This window comes from Crocuta crocuta, unplaced genomic scaffold (assembly GCF_008692635.1).
Source record: "Crocuta crocuta isolate KB4526 unplaced genomic scaffold, BGI_CrCroc_1.0 scaffold427, whole genome shotgun sequence".
In the NCBI taxonomy this organism is placed as follows: Eukaryota; Metazoa; Chordata; class Mammalia; order Carnivora; family Hyaenidae; genus Crocuta; species Crocuta crocuta.
The window spans coordinates 1,166,128-1,183,592 of record NW_027533273.1 but is presented as its reverse complement, the minus strand read 5'-3'; the positions used below and the strand labels follow the sequence as shown (position 1 = coordinate 1,183,592).

Sequence of the window (17,465 nt, the reverse complement as noted above, 5' to 3'; positions counted from 1 at the left end):
GTCCATGATTTACTTCTTTTGTATCACCAACAGTGAACAGTGCTGAATATAAATACATGCTAACCGAACTGCTATGGATGAGATAAAATGCTGAATGTGATTTATGGCCACTTCTACAAGCTGTTTACGACTCCAATATAAGAAGCAAATGTACAGTAAAAAACCTGGATTTCAGAAAAGTGCTGTTAAAGACCCGTTTTTTTCCTGTGCTAATTATTAGAACTTTTTGTGAATTCTATCAACAAAGTGCTGGGCACAATTTACACAAACCACCCGTTAAAGGCAGAAAAAAAATCCATTCCACAAACAAAATTTCTCTGACTTATGATCTATGAAACAAATGTGTTGGAGGTGTTGTGGTTTCTGAATAGTCCACAAATTCTTTGATGTTTCTCATCTGATAATGGAGCTTACTTCTCTTCTCATTAGGAGACTGGACTTAATAAAACTTGTTTCTAAAAAGCAGCACATAGTGAAGTAAAGGTGTGTAACTTCTGATAGCAGGTCCCAAGAAGCATTTTATTGTTTTAAATGTTTATTTGAGAAAGAGAGAGAGAGAGAGAGAGCAAGCAGAGGAGGGGCAGAGAGAGGGAGACAAACAATCCAGTGCAGGCTCCAGGCTCTGAGCTGTCAGCACAGAGCTTGATGTGGGGCTTGAACTCACGATCTGCGCAAGATCACGACCTGAGCTGAAGTCAGATGTTCAACTGACTGAGCTGTTCAGGCACCCCCTGAGAAGCATCTTGCTTCTTCCCTGCTTTGCCCTCTTGGATGCATGCTCTGGAAGAAGCTAGCTGCTGCATGGTAAGAACAAACAGCCCCATGGAAGAGATTGATCTGGCAAGGAACTGTAGTTTCCAGTTAACAACTAGTCTAATAGGCAAGTCCTTCTAAGTGGATCCTTTAATCAAGTTTTCAGAGAACTGCAGCCCCAGCTGATGCCTTAGTTGCAATCCTCATGAAAGACAGCCAGAAACATTCAGCTAGAACCATCCAACTGATCCATAGACTGTAAGAGACACTGTTTGTTATTTGAGGCCACTACGTTTTGGGGTAATTTGTAATGCAAAAATAGATTAATTTCAGGGGGGAAGTGGAGCTAGACAGAAATTCTGACATCTATTCAATTAATGGAGGACACTCTAAAATCCATAGAGGATTATTAACATAGAGGATATCAATTTTATTGGGCACAAATTTAGATAGAAAAAATAAGTTACTTTTAAATAGTTAAAAATATATACCTAAAAGAAATACCCATAATCTTTTATCAATTCCTGCCATAACTCCAATTCAGTATGAAAGGATGGAAAAAACAAGGGTAAAGCACGAGGCTTAAAAATTTAGTCATATTCTCCAACATACAAAGGAGATTAAATGATGGCAAGCAATTAGCAACCAACAGCCAAGAAAACACAAGGGAAGAAACCACCAAAGGTACAGACATTGTACATGTTACCAAGAAACATCATGAAATCTCCTTGAAAATTAAAAAAACAAAGAAACAGGATATTAATCTAGCATTTTGGAATATACCTCAGTGCAATTCTGTCCTAAAGCCAGAAAAAGAAGCCTAAATGACCCTTTATTCTTTTTTTAAAAATCAGGCTAAAACATATTTAACACAAAATTTACCATTCCAATAATTTTTAAGTATATTAATTCAGTGGAAAGAAGTACTCACTGTGTTTTATAACCACCTCCCTTGTCCATTTCTAGAACCGGTCATCATCCCCAACAGAAACTTTATCCATGAAGCACTAACTCCCCATTCCCCTCCCTCCACAGGTAACCTCTTTCTTTGTGTTTCTATGAACTTGCCTATTCTAGGCACCTCATTTTAAGTGGAATCATTGTCCTTTTGTAGATGACTTTTTAATACCCCTTGTAAGTCTACCAAAAACCCTTTTGATCTATGTGTTATAAAAAATCACTTATTGCTGTTTTTTAAAAAAAATTTTAAATTTCAGTAGAGTCAAACATACATTATTGCTGGTTTTTAATCACCATCTTGATTTCAAGTTTATGAGACAAATGGAAGGCAGTCTTACCATGAATAGTAGGGAACAGGCTGGTACAGAGATTGTGGTACAGATTTTTATCCTGACTCATTTCAAACACTTTCTCCCACTCCTTCACTGTCATTTGGTTCTTAATGCTCTCAGCCGTCTGTTCCTCATCTCGGAGCTCTTTTCCTCCAAACTGAGGGTGGAGAAGGAAAAAATACTTGCATGGGAACAGTCAAAGTAAAGTAAAAAAGCTTCACTACAAACAACAAAAAAAACAGCCTGGAAGGCCAAATTCAGTTGACTATAAACGTTTTCAGAAAAAAAAATCCCCAGGGGCACCTGGGTAGCTTAGTCGGTTAAGCGTCCGACTTTCGCTTAGGTCATGATCTCGTGGTTCGTGGGTTCGAGCCCCGCGTCAGGCTCTGTGCTGACTGCCAGCTCAGAGCCTGGAGCCTATTTCAGAGTCTTTATCTCCCTCTCTCTGACCCTCCCCTGCTCACACTGTCTCTCTCTCTCTCTCTCCTAGAAATAAAAATATTAAAAAAAAAAAAAATCCCCAAACCAGTAAGGCCTAATGTTAATCAAGTGACCGAAGAGTTTCAGTTGTCCAGTGAATTAAAACAAAAAAGCTACCATTGTTTTATATTGTTATCTTAATGAATCTGAATGCTTAAAAGCTAAGCCATAATAAAGTGTTAATCACTGATATGAAGATGGAAATGAAGTAATAGAGTATTATATTCACCCCTCTTGCAATGCTGTATTATTTTCCAAACTCTCTCACTGTTTTCCAACTTAGGACACAGAATCAAGTTCTACAGAACTGTAATACCAGGAATCCACAGAAAGAACTAGTTACTTTACTTTTTAGATTACTATATCTATTTGTACTTTCTCCAGGAGCATGACGGAGGAAATGTGGTAATTAAAAAGCAAAATTATACCACAGATAATTTGTATCAACGCTCTTAAAGCAGTGAGCTCTTAAACATGAAAACAAAAAGACTTTTCCTCAAGGTCAGAAAGACATGAAAAAATCTGATTTTAAAACTAAAGAATTGAGGGGTGCCTGGGTGGCTTAGTCGGTTAAGCGTCCGACTTTCGCTTAGGTCGTGATCTTGCGGTTCGTGGGTTCGAGCCCCGCGTCGGGCTCTGTGCTGACTGCCAGCTCAGAGCCTGGAGCCTGTTTCAGTCTGTGACTCCCTCTCTCTCTGACCCTCCCCTGCTCACGCTGTCTCTCTCTCTCTCTCTCTCCTAGAAATAAAAAAAATAAAATAAAAAATAAAAAATAAAAATAAAACTAAAGAATGGAGGGGTGTCTTGATGGGTCAGTGGGTTAAGTGTCTGACTCTTGATTTTGGGACAGGTCATGATTTCACAGTTCATGAGTTTAAGCCCAGAGTCAGGCTCCACACTGGCTGTGCAGGGCCTGCTTGGGATTCTCTCTCTCTGGCCCTCTCCCACTCGTGTGTGTGCATGCATGTGTGTGCTCCCACTCAAGAGAAATACACATAATAAGCAAACAAACAAATAAATAAAACTAAAGAATCTGTGCACCCTGCTCCCCTTTAACACTGACTAGATAACTCAGTAGCTTCAGAAGCCTATACTGTGGCAGCCCCAAGGGAGTTTTTTCTAAATCTTTGCCATTCTAAGACTCACCCTTGGGTTGGTAGGTGCAACACAGCAGGCAAGAAAGACCAGCCTGTATGAAAGGTCCCTGACACCAAGAGCCCGGAGTCCTCGAATTCCTTCTGTCTCATATCCATCAACACCACTTACACGGGAATTAGTTTCTGCACGTGCTCCTGAAAGAATAAACAATAGCTTGTTTCATAGCTTAAACACCAAAAGTGCTGAATATCAAAACTGCTTAAAAACAAAACCTATAAATCCAAATATTTAGGCTTTGAAATTTTTCAGAGCAGTACTTTTGTAGCAAAATCAGTTTGTCTCTATTCTTATCATACTTTCTTTCTTGCTCACCCTCTGATTGGTAGCCAAAAATAAGACAAGAAAGATTTGAGAAGCTAAATGTTCTGCAGTTTAGGTAATGAGAATTTGTTAAATGTGAGCTGAAGATTACTAACCTGGTATGCTAAGCTTAGAGACATCAGGCACAACAATCAGTGTTCCTGTAAAGTCACACTTGTCACCAGCTTGAGCTGATTCCACAGCTTCAGCTCTCAAGATCACTTCTAAACTTCGGGGGATACTCCCTCGAGGAAGCTCAGCTTGAGTCTCTTGAATACGAACCTATTAACAAAGATAAGTAAATGGCCAAGAATGAGAAGAGATTATCTTTCAAATGCCAAATAATCTAAATTAATGCCACAAATATTGACGTATTCCAAACCCTCACCATTTGCAGACTTTTGGCATTTGCCAAAATTCATCCTAAAATTCTCTACCCTAAAACTCCAATCCAAAGCAGACTCCAGGTAGGCTCTGAGCTGTCAGCACAAAGCCTGACGCAGGGCTTGAACTCACGAACCTCGAGATCATGACCTGAGCCAAAGTCAGATACTTAACCAATTGAGCCACCCAAGTGCCCTCAAAAACTTCATTTTTCGTACACTTATCATGAGTGGGATGAGAAATATGAATAATATGTGGAACTGCTGAATCACTTCTTGTACACCTCAAACTAATATAACGCTGTATGTTAAATACACTAGACTTAAAACAATAAAAAATTAAGAAATAAAAACTTCTAGAGACGCACCTGGGTGGTTCAGTAGATAAGCATCTGGCTCTTGATTTCAGCTCAGGTCATGATCTCACAGTTTCTGAGTTCAAGTCCCACATTGGGCTCTGTGCACTGATCACGGAGCCTGCTTGGGATTCTGTCTCCCTCTTTCTCTGATCCTCCCCTGTTCTCTCTTCTCTCTCAACAAATAAATAAACTAACAAAAAAATTTTAAAACAATTTTCCAAGTGCCTACGTGGCTCACTTGGTTGAGCATCAGACTTTGACTCAGGTCATGATTTCAGTTTGTGGGTTTGAGCCTCAGGATGGGCTCTGCACAGACAGCTCAGAGTGTGAAGCCTGCTTGTAATTTGGTGTCTCCCTCTCTCTCCACCCTCTACTGCTTGTGCGCACATGTGCTCTCTTGCTCAAAATTAAACATTAAAAACATTTTTTTAAAATACTCTAAAAAAATTTTTCCCCTCCTTGTTCTGAGTATGTAGTTAAGTATCTGCTCTGTTCTATATTCCTCCAAATTTTCAGGGAAATTTTACTAAAAGTTTCACATACTCAGGGCACCTGGGAGGCTTAGTCAGTTGGGTGTCCAATGTCAGCTCAAGTCATGATCTCACAGCTTGTGGGGTTGAGCCCTACCTCAGGCTTTGTGCTGACAGCTCAGAGCCTCGAGCCCACTTTGGATTCTATGTCTCCCTCTCTCTGCCCCTGCCCTGATCATGCTCTCTCTCTCCTTCTTTTTAAAANAGACAGTGTGAGCAGGGGAGGGTCAGAGAGAGAGGGAGTGACGGAGTCTGAAACAGGCTCCAGGCTCTGAGCTGGCAGTCAGCACAGAGCCCGATGCGGGGCTTGAACCCACGAACCGCGAGATCATGACCTAAGCGAAAGTTGGACGCTTAACCGACTAAGCCACCCAGGCGCCCCCCTCTCTCCCTCCTTCTTAAGTAAATAAACATTATAAAAAGATTTAAATTTTTTAAATGTTTTTATTTATTTCTGGGAGAGAGAGGGAGAGAGATAGCGTGAGCAGGGAAGGGTCAAAGAGAGAGGGAGATATAGAATCCGAAACAGGCTCCAGGATCTGAGCTGTCAGCACAGAGCCCGACGCGGGGCTCGAACCCACAAACTGTGAGATCATGACCTGAGCCAAAGTCGGACACTTAACCGACTGAGTCACCCAGGCGCCCCTATAAAAAGATTTTTAAAAATTTCACATACTCTATACATTCCACCTCAACACTACCTCTTTTTAAGTTTTTTTTTTTTTTTTTGAGGGAAAACGAGAGAGAGAGAGAGAGAGAGAGAGAGAGAGAGAACGCGCAGTCTCAAGCAGAGGAGGGGCAGAGAGAGAAGAGAATTCCAAGCAGACTCCAGGCTCAGCTCAGAGCATGACACAGGGCTCCATCAATCTCACAAGCCTGAGATCATGACCTGAGCAGAAATCAAGAGTCCATCACCCAACTGACTAAGCCACCCAGCCAGGCACCTCAACCCTTAACTATTTTAGCATTCATCTCCTAAGAGTAAAGATATCCTATGTAACCACAATATCTTTACCACATCAAGGGAATTAAATAATATTTAATTCCATAAAATCTGCTATTATCTAGACCATTGTTAAATTTTCTCACTTGTGAATAATGTCCTTTATTACAACTGTTTTTTGTTTTTTCAAACCAAGACCCAATCTAGATTTATACTTTATATTTGGTTGTTATGTTCTTTTTCAAACACAATGCACCTCTTACCCAAAGTTGTTGGTAGAGTATGCGCTTCATATAAACTAAGTAACAGATTTATGCTAAAACACTAAATAAGGACAAAAAACTGAAGTTAGTATAAATTGTTTTAGTCTGGTACTCATTCCCTCATGGTTGAGCTGCTGCACGTTTTCTTTTCCTTTGCCTATCACAGAGTTACTAAGTCCTGTAGGGATCTGAGACACGCTCCCCCTGCAACCTCATTCTTATTGCCATCATCTAACTCTTGTCCAGGTAATTACAACTACCTCATTATTAGTTTCTTGTTATATGCCACACACCAATGTCCCATTAATCTACCTTTAAAAAAGAAAGGTTCACATATATTCCCTTTGTTTATCAAGAAAGGTCTGAACTACCCAACCTGAGATTTTAAGGCTCCGAGTTCCTACATACATGCCTCACACCAAATCATCCTTCAAATGATCTCTAATTTGGCCTAGAGAATTATCAATCATGCTAATTCTCATTGCTATCAAAAAACATGTCCATTTTCACCTGTCCTTTTATGCATACCTACCCCCCTCTTAACCATCAACTTGAGTTGATGTATTCAAGTTTCCACTTCTTCAAAGTTTTCTTAACAGTAGTTCATCATCATCATCATCATGTTTACTATTTATTCTCTCACAAATGCATTTTGTCATAGTCTGAAGGAGCTTCCAATCCAAGCTATTAAAGTTTAAAACTCATTAATACATTGATAATTGAAATCAGCATACATATAATTATCCTCCACACATATAAAAACTGAGTTTAACATTGCCTAAGTAAGCTTGTAACAACTGCAAGTGCCTAGATGTGAATTATTAGCATAGACTGAATCTGAAACAAACAGAAGTTAATAAATACCTTTTGAAAATCAACAAATCTTGATTTATTTGTATCCAGCAAGAATCTCCTTCTGTTGGCACAAACTGGATTTCGGCAGATGTTCGGCTGTGTGTATTTGAACTGCTGCTCTACATCCTTGATCACTGTCTGACAGTCCAAGCACAAGAATGTTCCACTCACAAGCTCTGGGTGAACTGGGTGAGTCCGTACCACCTGCCCACTGATGCGAGTGAGCAAACCAATTCTGGATGAGGTGAGTTCTCGAATTCTGTTTAAAGACAGATGTATCATTAGTAAATACTCATTTCCAACCTAAGAAATGTTTCCATTTTAATGGCAAGGTATACAATGATAAATATGTTAAAAAAAAACAACAACCAAATAAATAAATAAACAAAGGGAGAGATGGAATTCTTTGTGGATTCTTCTCCAAGAATGATTCAATGTGCCCATTCCTAAATCACACAATGTTTATGTAGTCACAGCAAAATATACAAATATGAAAACTAAAGGACACCAAAGAAATGAAATTACAATTATAAAACAAGATGATCCCATTTTATATGCAAATATATTTTTTGCGTACCTACAACTTCTAAATAAGCACAGTAATTACTCAGAGTAATCATAGGAAAGAGCATAATCAGTTCATAAACATTTCCTTTGCCTCACACTCATTTTATATTAAATAACTTGGTCACTTTACAATTTCAGCCATTTAAGTTTTCAAAATATCACTTTGATTTCTTCCACTGTATTTATTCTTTAAATAAATGCTAAAGAAAAAAGATGTTTTTAAAGTTATGCCATTTAAGCTCTGACAAAAATTTCCAAAGATTCATGAACTTCTGACTATTTTCAGTTGTCATATTTTCTCACTTGATTGATTTCCCCCCAGATGTCCCCTAAAAGGTGTCAGGAAATATGACAATCCTCAGAAGCTGCTGTAACTTACTTCCATTTCGTCTCCCTAGAAAAATGATTTCTCCAAAACCAAACTTTTTAGATAACTGAGCCTAACTCTTTATAAATAGAAGTCTACCACCTCTCTACTTGTCTAACCATTAAGTGATGCCTATACTGTTTGGTGAACTCCTTTCCTTTCAAAGAAGTGTCTCTTACTTGTGTCTAGTAGGTAGGTCTTGGAATGCAACATAAAAATCCTTGGCAAGAGGAATCTCTTTTCGGTCTTTGACAAACGTTTTCAAGGCCCGACACAGGTAAGGGTAAACTCTGTAAAGCAAACAAACAAAAATCACATGACATCTTCAAGAGTGCCTACCAAGGCCCCCTTTACCTTTCATGCCTGTAAACAACTAAGACTAAGCAATTTCATCTGGTTACAACCAAGCGTTAAAATTTAACTATGTAGTATACTTCTATTATCTAGTCTAGGTTTATGAGTGTCTTCCAATCCTCTCCCATCACAACAAATAGATCTAAGACACCAGAAACGCCAAAGATAAAATGTTATACCCAAATATTCACTATCTTTAAATAATCACTTAGCACCCACAATGCAGACTACTCCTCTGTCCAAGATGACTATACCTAAATGATCTAGGTGGTTTACAATCTACAACACAGCTTCTCATTTGCTGTCAAGGCCTAGTATATTTTTCTAAGTTTAATTCTTGATTGATAAATGGATGAAAGGAGAAATTTGTGTATGGCTGTGAGAGCATATTGGCACTAACAATCCACTTGTCTGGTTAGACTGAAGTGTGTATGTCCTCTTGAGGTAGGCTCCCAGTAGCTGTTGCAGCTTGGTTTGTTTAAACAGTGGAATCTGGAAGTCCTCTGAAAAATATGCCACTTTTTTTTTTTTTAATGTTTATTTATTTGAGAGAGAGTACACACACATATGTGTGCAAGCAAGGGAAGGGCAAAGAGAATTCCAAGCAGGCTCCATTGTCAGCACAGAACCCAATATGGGGCTTGATCTTGCAAACCACGAGATAATGACCTGAGCCAAGATCAATAATTGGATGCTTCAGGGCATCTGGGTGGCTCAGTCAGTTATGGGGCCCACTTTGTCTCAGGTCATGAACTGCATATTTGAGCCCCATGTCAGGCTCTCTGCTGTCAGCACAGAGTTCACTTAAAATCCGTTCTTTTCCTCTCTGCCTCTCCTCTGCTTGTGCTCACTCTCAAAAATAAATAAACATAAAAAAAAAAAAAAGAGTTGCATGTTTAACCAAATGAGCCATGTAGGAATCCCTGAAAAATGAGCTCCCTTCAGAACTGCTGCCTACCCTATGTATGAAGTATGAGTACAGATGTTTCTACCACCAGTCCCGACTTCCTACCTCCCTCTCACTTGTCAATACAACCTTTTCTGCTGTATATTCTCACAATAAACTCTGCTACTTATCACCTGCAACCATTCTTAACGATCAGATATGACTAGAAACAGTGAAACAAGTATTCCATCTCCCTCCCAGCCCACCATGTGAAGGAATGGGGCTGTCTCTCCTTATTCCTGGGTCTTAGTTTTCTTTCACAGCCGTCCACAATATTTATTTTAACCTGATTTTATTTACAGATTCACGTTTATTTTATCCAAATACTGACAAAGATTTATGTAAAAAGATGTTTCTTAGTTTATACAGCTATTAAAAATAAAATGAAAGCCTAAATTATTAATGTCTAGTTTCTGCTAGAAAGAAATCCCACTCAGCTATTAAAATGTTTTCAAGGGGCGCCTGGGTGGCTCAGTTGGTTGAGCATCCAACTTCGGCTCAGGTCATGATCTCACAGTTTTGTGAATTCAAGCCCTGCTCTCTGTGCTGTCAGCACAGAGCCTGCTTTGGATCCTCCGTCCTCCCCTCTCTCTGCCCCTACCCTGCTTGTGCTCTCTCTTTCTCTCAAAAATAAACATTAAAAAAATGTTTTGAAAGGATTTTACATGACATGGAAAAGTATGTTATCCTGTTACGTGAAAATGCAGGAGACTGTATCTACAGTATGATCTCAAAAGTTACATATACCTAGAAATACAACAAAATGTGCCAGATCCTTAGGAAATTCCACATTTGCAGACCTGCTAATAACGGTTATCTACAGATGCTGGGATTGCATATGTATTCCCTCTACTTATCTCTACTTTCTAAATTTCCTACAATATACACATTATTTTTATAATCAGAAGAAAATTAACCTTTAAGAACAACAATGTCATTTAAAGACACTTCTGATCAAGAACAGGATCCACATACTTTCTCAAAATGCCTACTTCCTAGAAGCAAGGGAAAGGATCAAATGAATGACACAGTAAGAGCACTGAATACCTGAGAGAAGGTAAAGGTGATCCTCAGAAAACTTAGGAAAACTACATAGAAGGCAAAGGCTTTCAACATTTCGATATGTAAAATATTCAGCTCCACAAAAGGCCTAAATTTGTTCAGAGCAGTACTAAAGTGACCACCAGCTGTATCAAAGGGCCTCTCCTTATGCCTCACAAATGAATACGTCCAGTCTAAGAGCTGGCTTCACAGGGTCCATGCCTACTTAAAGTAAAGAAGATTAAGGGGCACCTGAGTGGCTCATTTAGTCAAGTCTCCGACTTCAGCTCAGGTCATAATCTCAAAATTCATGGGATTGAGCCCCAGCTCCAGGATGACAGCTCAGAGCCTGGAGCCTGCTCTGGATTCCGTGTCTCCCTCAATCTCTCTCTGCCCCTCCCCCATTCACAGTCCATCTCTCTCAAAAATAAATGTTAAAAAAAATTAAAGTAAAAAAGATTAATATAACATACCTATAGAACTCCTCTTGAATGGTGGTAGAAAGCTGTTGGTTAAATTGCTCCAGGTCCACAAAACTCACAACCAATGTGTTTCTCTCGGGACGAATGAGCTCCTCTGCTAACTGCAAGTACTTAATTTCTCCGTCACTGTTCTGGAACCTGCAGATATAGGCAAGTCCGATTAAACTAAAGAATTAGGCAGTAAAAAAAATCTAAATGCCTGAAAAGTCAGTGCATTGGTTAAAAAGATCATCAGCTTTAGGGTCAGACAGGCTTATTTAACTGCATAACTTGGGGCAAGTTACTTATCCCCCACCTTTTTGAAAAGAAAAACATCAGGACACCGTTTTATCTCATAAGATTACTATTAAGTTTAAATGACAGAAAGCCTGTAAAATGCTTCACATAGAGCCCAGAACACAGAAAAACTAGGCCTTCAAGTTTTAAACTGCATTTCTCCATTTAATATTTTCTAATAAAAAATGCCAACTATTTTTTATTATTGTTATATATAATTAAGATTGGAAAATATTATATGAAGAAATGCAGTTTGAAATCAAAAATTTAGTTTCTGTAGGGAAAACTGATAGACTGGTTGTTGCTTTAAGAACATGAATAAAAATAAATACAGAAATGAGGTGCTTCATTGCTCAAGTTCTGAGAAAAACAGAAACACATACACACAAAATAAAGGATTACCACCATCATTTTTGCTTTTGTTCTTTTAACATCAATGGAGATTCATTTTGAACCAGAAATCAATTCCTTCTTCAAATACAGCATACTCTAGCTCTGTTAGGTATGTACTGAACATCTATCTGCAAAACATTACACCAGAAGTACTTAAAGATAAAAATGGCAGTGTTGTTCCTGCCCTAGGACTGACATGATCATAGGAAACCCTCCTACTAAAGAGGTAGCAAGACAATCGAAATGTCCATGACAAATTAGTAAAGAAAAAGTATCCACATACAACTACTCAGTCTTAAAAAGTAAGTTGTGCTATGTGTCAACATAGATGAACCCTGGGGACATTACACAAAATGAAATAAGCCAATCATAGAAAGATAAATACTGCATGATTCTACCTACATAAGGTAACTAAATAGTAAAATTCTTAGAATCAAACTGGAACGAGGGCGGCTGGCTGGCTCAGTTGGTAGAGCATATGACTCATGATCTCAGGATGGGGAGTTCAAGCTCCAGGTTGGGTACAGAGCTTACTTTAATTAATTAATTAAATAGTGGAATGATGGTTGCCAGAAGCTAGAGCAAGGGGGGAAAATGTAGTTACTAAGCAATAGTCAAGTGAATGACTATCAGTCAAGTGAGACTGAATACGCTTTAAGAGATCTACTGTATAACATTGTACTTACAGTAAATGAAACTGCACAGTTAAAAATTTGAGGGTAGATCTCATGTTAAGTGTTCCTCTAACAATAAAATAAAGGGAAAAAAGGAGATACAAAAAATGTGCTGTGAGACTATAAATAATTCTGCCCAAGAGGAACATCCAGAAAGGCTTCAAGCATTTAAAAGATGACATTGGAGAGGCACCTGGGTGACTCAGTTGGTTAAGCGTTGGACTTCGGCTCAGGTCATGATCTCATGGTTTGTGGGTTTGAGCCCCACACTGGGTTCTGTGCTGATGGTTCAGAACCTGGGGTCTACTTTGAATTCTGTGTCTCCCTCTCTCTCTGCCCCTCCCTCATCTGCTCACACTCTTTGTCTCTTGCTCTCTCATAAATAAATAAATGTTAAAAATAAACAAACAAGTAAATAAAAGATGACAATGGAATTCAGCCTTGAAAGATGTTTAGAATTTGAAAGAAAACAAAACAAATACATACACCAAAAAAACTCCAGTGGTGATTTGGCTATAGACTGGCTATAGATGTTTGCAAGTAAGTGGCAATGTCAGAAAAGGCAGAGGAATACAGATGATGACAGGTTGGCTGTGGAAGATGAAACTGGGAAGAGGGGCTGTAGAGAATTTGGGACTTTATTCCATTAACAAGGGCAAATCAAACTTGGAATTTTGAGGGGGGGTTAACATCCCCCAATCCTAACAGAGTGATTTATTTATCTTATTCATCATTATCCCCAGCATCTAGCTGTATGGTAAATTGCAAGGTAGTCAAAGGCAATCATATTCTTTATTAAAATGAAACATTAATTGAGGACCTTTGTAATGTGGTGTGGTGGCTAGGTGGGGTTAAGAATGGGATTTACATCCAAGACAAAGTGGATGACAGGTAAAGATACAGTAAGTTACATTACCAGAGATAATGGAAAATGGTACCTTAGGAGCATAAAGGAAGACAGGATTGGGTGCTGCCTCAAAGGTTTACAGAGTTTCACAAAGGAGGTGTGAGTCTTTAGGTGCCCTTTGAAAGATGAACAGCTGTCAGGCGGAGAATAACAATGCCAAAGACAGGGAATATAAATTCTGGTTTTAAATGTATCATAATTTTGAAAGACGGCAGAATTATTCACAATAAAAAAAGTGTGGCAACAACCCAAATGTCTATGGGTGGATGAATGGACAAAAAGTGGTATCTGCATACAGTGAAGTATTATTCAGCCTTAAAAAGAAATTCTGACACATGCTGTACATGTGGATGAACTTGTACATAACCCTGAAGACGTTATTATGGTAGGTGAAATAAGTTGGTCACAAATGGCCAAATACTGTATGACTCCAGTACACGAGGTAACTACAAGAGTGGAAGTCATGGTAAGTAGAAAGTGGCTGCCCCGGGCTGGGGTAGGGTCGGGGCAATGGGGGTTTGCTGTTTGGCGGCTGCAGTTTCAGTCTCAGAAGACCAGAGTTCTGTTGCTGGATGGTGGGGGCAGTTGCTTCACAAGGTGCATATACGTACTTTAATGACATTGAACTCTACACGTAAAAAAGGTTAAGTGGTAAGTTTTATGTATATTTTACAATTAAAAAATTTTTCGTAACATTCCAAAGTCCATCCTCTTAGGGAAAGAAGTTACACATCTGCACTAAGAAAAGTAACTGGCGGCGGTGGGAGGTTGTGAGAGGCCAGGAGCCTAGAAGGCCACTTAAGAGGGTGGGGGAGTGCGTATTGCGGGGGTACAGCGCAAGGAAAGGGGAGGGGAATATGCTCAGACGCTTTCAAGCAGGTCAGGGCTCACCTGAGCATCTGCCTACCCTCAGGGTTCACTCTACTGCCTTCATCTCCATAGGCTCCAAGGGCAGGCCGGGCCCAACACCAGGGGCCTGGCTGTCTGGCGCCATCAGGACTCTGCAGGGACCCCCACTCGGTCTTGCTACTACTTATGCTCCCCGAGCCTCCGTTTCCGCACAGGTAACCAGGGGCGACGGGATCACCAGCCTTACAGGTTGTGAGGACGCAAGGATGGGACCAAAGCGCTGCGCAGACCCAGGGCACTGGCAGAGTCTGAGGAAGGGCTCGAGATGGATTTTACTCCTTGCGGCGACCTGACTAAGCTCCGAGGGGGGAGTAGGACGCTCTGCAAGACGCGCGACCCCTCGGTTCCCCCCAACCACGCGCCGGCCCCAGGGCCCAGCCCGGCCCCGGGAGCCGCGAGTCGGCTGGCTCCCGGGCTCCGGAAGCGGGGAGGGGCAGCTCGGGGAAGTTCCGCGAGGAAGGGGCGCCCTCCGACTTACTCCTCCAAGAAATCCAGGAACAGTTTCTGGCACTTCTCGGCCACCTCATCGCGGACTTCCAGGTGCTGGCTGCCGGCACNTGGCTGCTTAGTGCTGAGGGGCCGCCGCCGCCACGCTCTACCGCCACCAGACGCTTCACCACAGACGCTACCACTTTGCGCGCGCCGCCGCCGCTACCGCCCGCCCCCTCGCTCCACCGGGATGGCCGGAACCAATGGTGGCGCAGGAACTTGCGGATTTCGCGCCAAACCTGCCCAATGAGCGTGGCTTCTCTCTTAGCCCCGCCCACGGAGCCCCGATTTCGCGCCAAATGCAAAGACCTGGAGGAAGCCAGCGGGTTCTGCCTTTGCGCCTGCGTAGTGTGGTCTTGTCCCCGGCAATTTGGTTTCGGGAACAGGTTTACGGATCGGATCTGTGTTCCGCTGGTTTTTCAAATGTTCTTCAGATCATTTTACTGATACTAATTGAGCAGTAGACACAAGGCTCTATGGAAGAGAAAAATGAGTAAGATTCAGACCTACTTGAGCCGTGTAATTGGAGGAAATAAAAACTATTCAAGAGCCCAAAGAGATACAGAAGTAGTACCAGGGAGGGAGTTTGGCAGAGTTACTGTGGTTAGTGCCCGGGGAAAACTAGGGAATGTTTGACACTGTTGATTAATTCCTCTCTAAACGCACCTGTTGGTTAGCCTCCTCCTGTTTTTCTTTACTCCCACTCCCTCTTTGGCCATTTTTACCCAACTTCCTTCCATTTGCTTTTCTTCCATCTCTTTGGCCGTTCTTGGTTAGCCTTCTTTGTTGGTGCCTCTTCTTCAGTGAGTTCCTGAAATGGTCTGGTCCAAGAGCCTTCATTTCTCCTAAAGCTCTGTTGGGCAACCCTCTTCACTCCTGTTGTGGGATTGTTGAGCAAGCCCCATCAAGAAGGAATTCTTGAAAGATTTTGCAGTGCAACTTAATTTTATTTAAGTAGCAGGGAACAGGACCTGTGGATAGAAACACCTGCACCTTTGCTGTATGAAAGCTGGTGGTTATATAGTGTTCAAGGGGGAGGGGACATGCAGGGAGTATTAGATCATAACCGTTTTCTTCGAATTTCTATTTGTAAAACTGCTTTTGCAAGATTTCTCTGGGCTTATCATTCAGCTTGATATTAACTATCAGTGGTATACATAGGCAGTCATGAAGCCCTTAAAAAATGTAGCAACCAGCAAGTATTTGATCCTTATCAGAACTATACAGGCTATATAAGTCAGCCTTCTAGACTAAAGGTGAACTTTTTTCTGCTTCTATCCCTCATCATCATGGCTTCTGGGTGCTGATGACTTCTACCTTGTGTATCACAACTGGGACTCTTGGGCCTATCTAAGAGATTAAGAGAAGCCTGGACCATTTCCTTTATGAGGTTTCCATGCTTGGAAAATGTTTTTAGTGCCAAACAGGGTGACAGAAGTTATAGTGATTACTTTAACTCCAACCCTCCACATGCACACACATACATTCTTCACATACAAGGTTTAACAAAACTACTCATTGCTGATGTACTGCAGTGGATCAGAGATTGTATGTATTATCTCATTTAAAGGGGTTGGAAACCATTGTGGCCCTGTATCCCTCAGCTTTCACAAGCTCCAGATTCTGGACATCACCCCTTGTAAACATTTTAGGAGCCACAGATTCAGTGTTCTATGGGACAATTATAACCCTCATGCACTAAGAATGGATTCAGGAGACAACTAGGACCAGTTTGCTGACCTAGATCTGTCTCTTTCTCTCCAAAGTTCTCATCTTTCTTTCCCATTTTTCCTTTCTGCCCTTCTCTTTCTCTTCTATCCTCAGCGTTAGTTTCTCAAAACTTTAGTCTTATGTACAGAAGGAAAAGAAGCACGGAAGAAGTGCAGAGCTCCAGGCTAATTTGGAGCTAGGCTCACTGAGAGAATTGGTATTTCCTCTTCTCAGCCCTCCACACCTCACAGATCCTCCCTTCCTCCATCAGACATGCACCTTTGGCCCGGAATGGTAGTTCAAGTCTCCAGGTGAGGGTTGTGGGGATACCTTCCATAGCTGGAAGAGGGTATGGGTTATAAAACATCTCTGTGCCATATCTCAGAGAGTTGTATGCCCATGTATGTGTGCTTAGGCCTAAGACTGCTATCGTAAGAAAGGCATGCTTGCAAAGTTGGCCTAAGGCTAGCATTTGGGAACTTGACTGGTAGAAGTTTCCTACACTGATAAGACACTTTCCCTAAATGATAAGGATGACTCGCTGTGCCTAAAATGTCTGTACAAACAATTTGGTTTACGCTGAATTTGTTCTAAGAAACTGGAATCTTGACATGTGCTAGGTAGAGGGTGCCTGTGTGACCAGCTCCCAGTAAAAACTCTGAGCTTCTTTAATGAGCTTCCCTGGTAGACAGTGTAACATGCACTGTTACCATTTGATGCTGGGGCAGAATTAAACACATTCTCTATGACTCCACAGGAAGATGACTCTGGGGTGCTTGTGTTTGGTCTCCTTTGGACTGCTCCATGTCCCTTTTCTCTTTACTGATTTTATTTTCTATCCTTTTGCTGTAATAAATGGTAGCTGTGAGTATAGTCATATGCTGAGCCCTGTGAGCCTTCCTAGCAAATTATCAAAACGGAGGATGCTTTTGTGGACCCCCAATACAATATACATATCTATTTTTGCCTTCTCGTAAAAGAGAATTTTAAACAGACACAAGTGTAGACAGAATAGTATAATGAACTTCCACTAT

The 17,465-nt window shown here is 40.9% G+C and overlaps 1 protein-coding gene across 1 annotated transcript in view; it reads right to left on the bottom strand.

The window, feature by feature from the left end:
* Positions 1 to 15,440, bottom strand: part of MCM6 (minichromosome maintenance complex component 6) — a 37,238-nt gene extending 21,798 nt beyond the window's left edge. The window contains exons 1-9 of the mRNA XM_077747880.1: positions 15,388 to 15,440; positions 14,908 to 15,132; positions 14,711 to 14,827; positions 11,065 to 11,211; positions 8,430 to 8,540; positions 7,326 to 7,575; positions 4,100 to 4,265; positions 3,672 to 3,817; positions 2,052 to 2,202 (exon numbers count right to left, since the gene is read on the bottom strand). Coding sequence (XP_077604006.1) covers positions 2,052 to 2,202; positions 3,672 to 3,817; positions 4,100 to 4,265; positions 7,326 to 7,575; positions 8,430 to 8,540; positions 11,065 to 11,211; positions 14,711 to 14,827; positions 14,908 to 15,132; positions 15,388 to 15,440 — 1,366 coding nt within the window. The remainder of the gene's footprint in view (positions 1 to 2,051; positions 2,203 to 3,671; positions 3,818 to 4,099; positions 4,266 to 7,325; positions 7,576 to 8,429; positions 8,541 to 11,064; positions 11,212 to 14,710; positions 14,828 to 14,907; positions 15,133 to 15,387) is intronic.
* Positions 15,441 to 17,465: the final 2,025 nt, after the last annotated feature.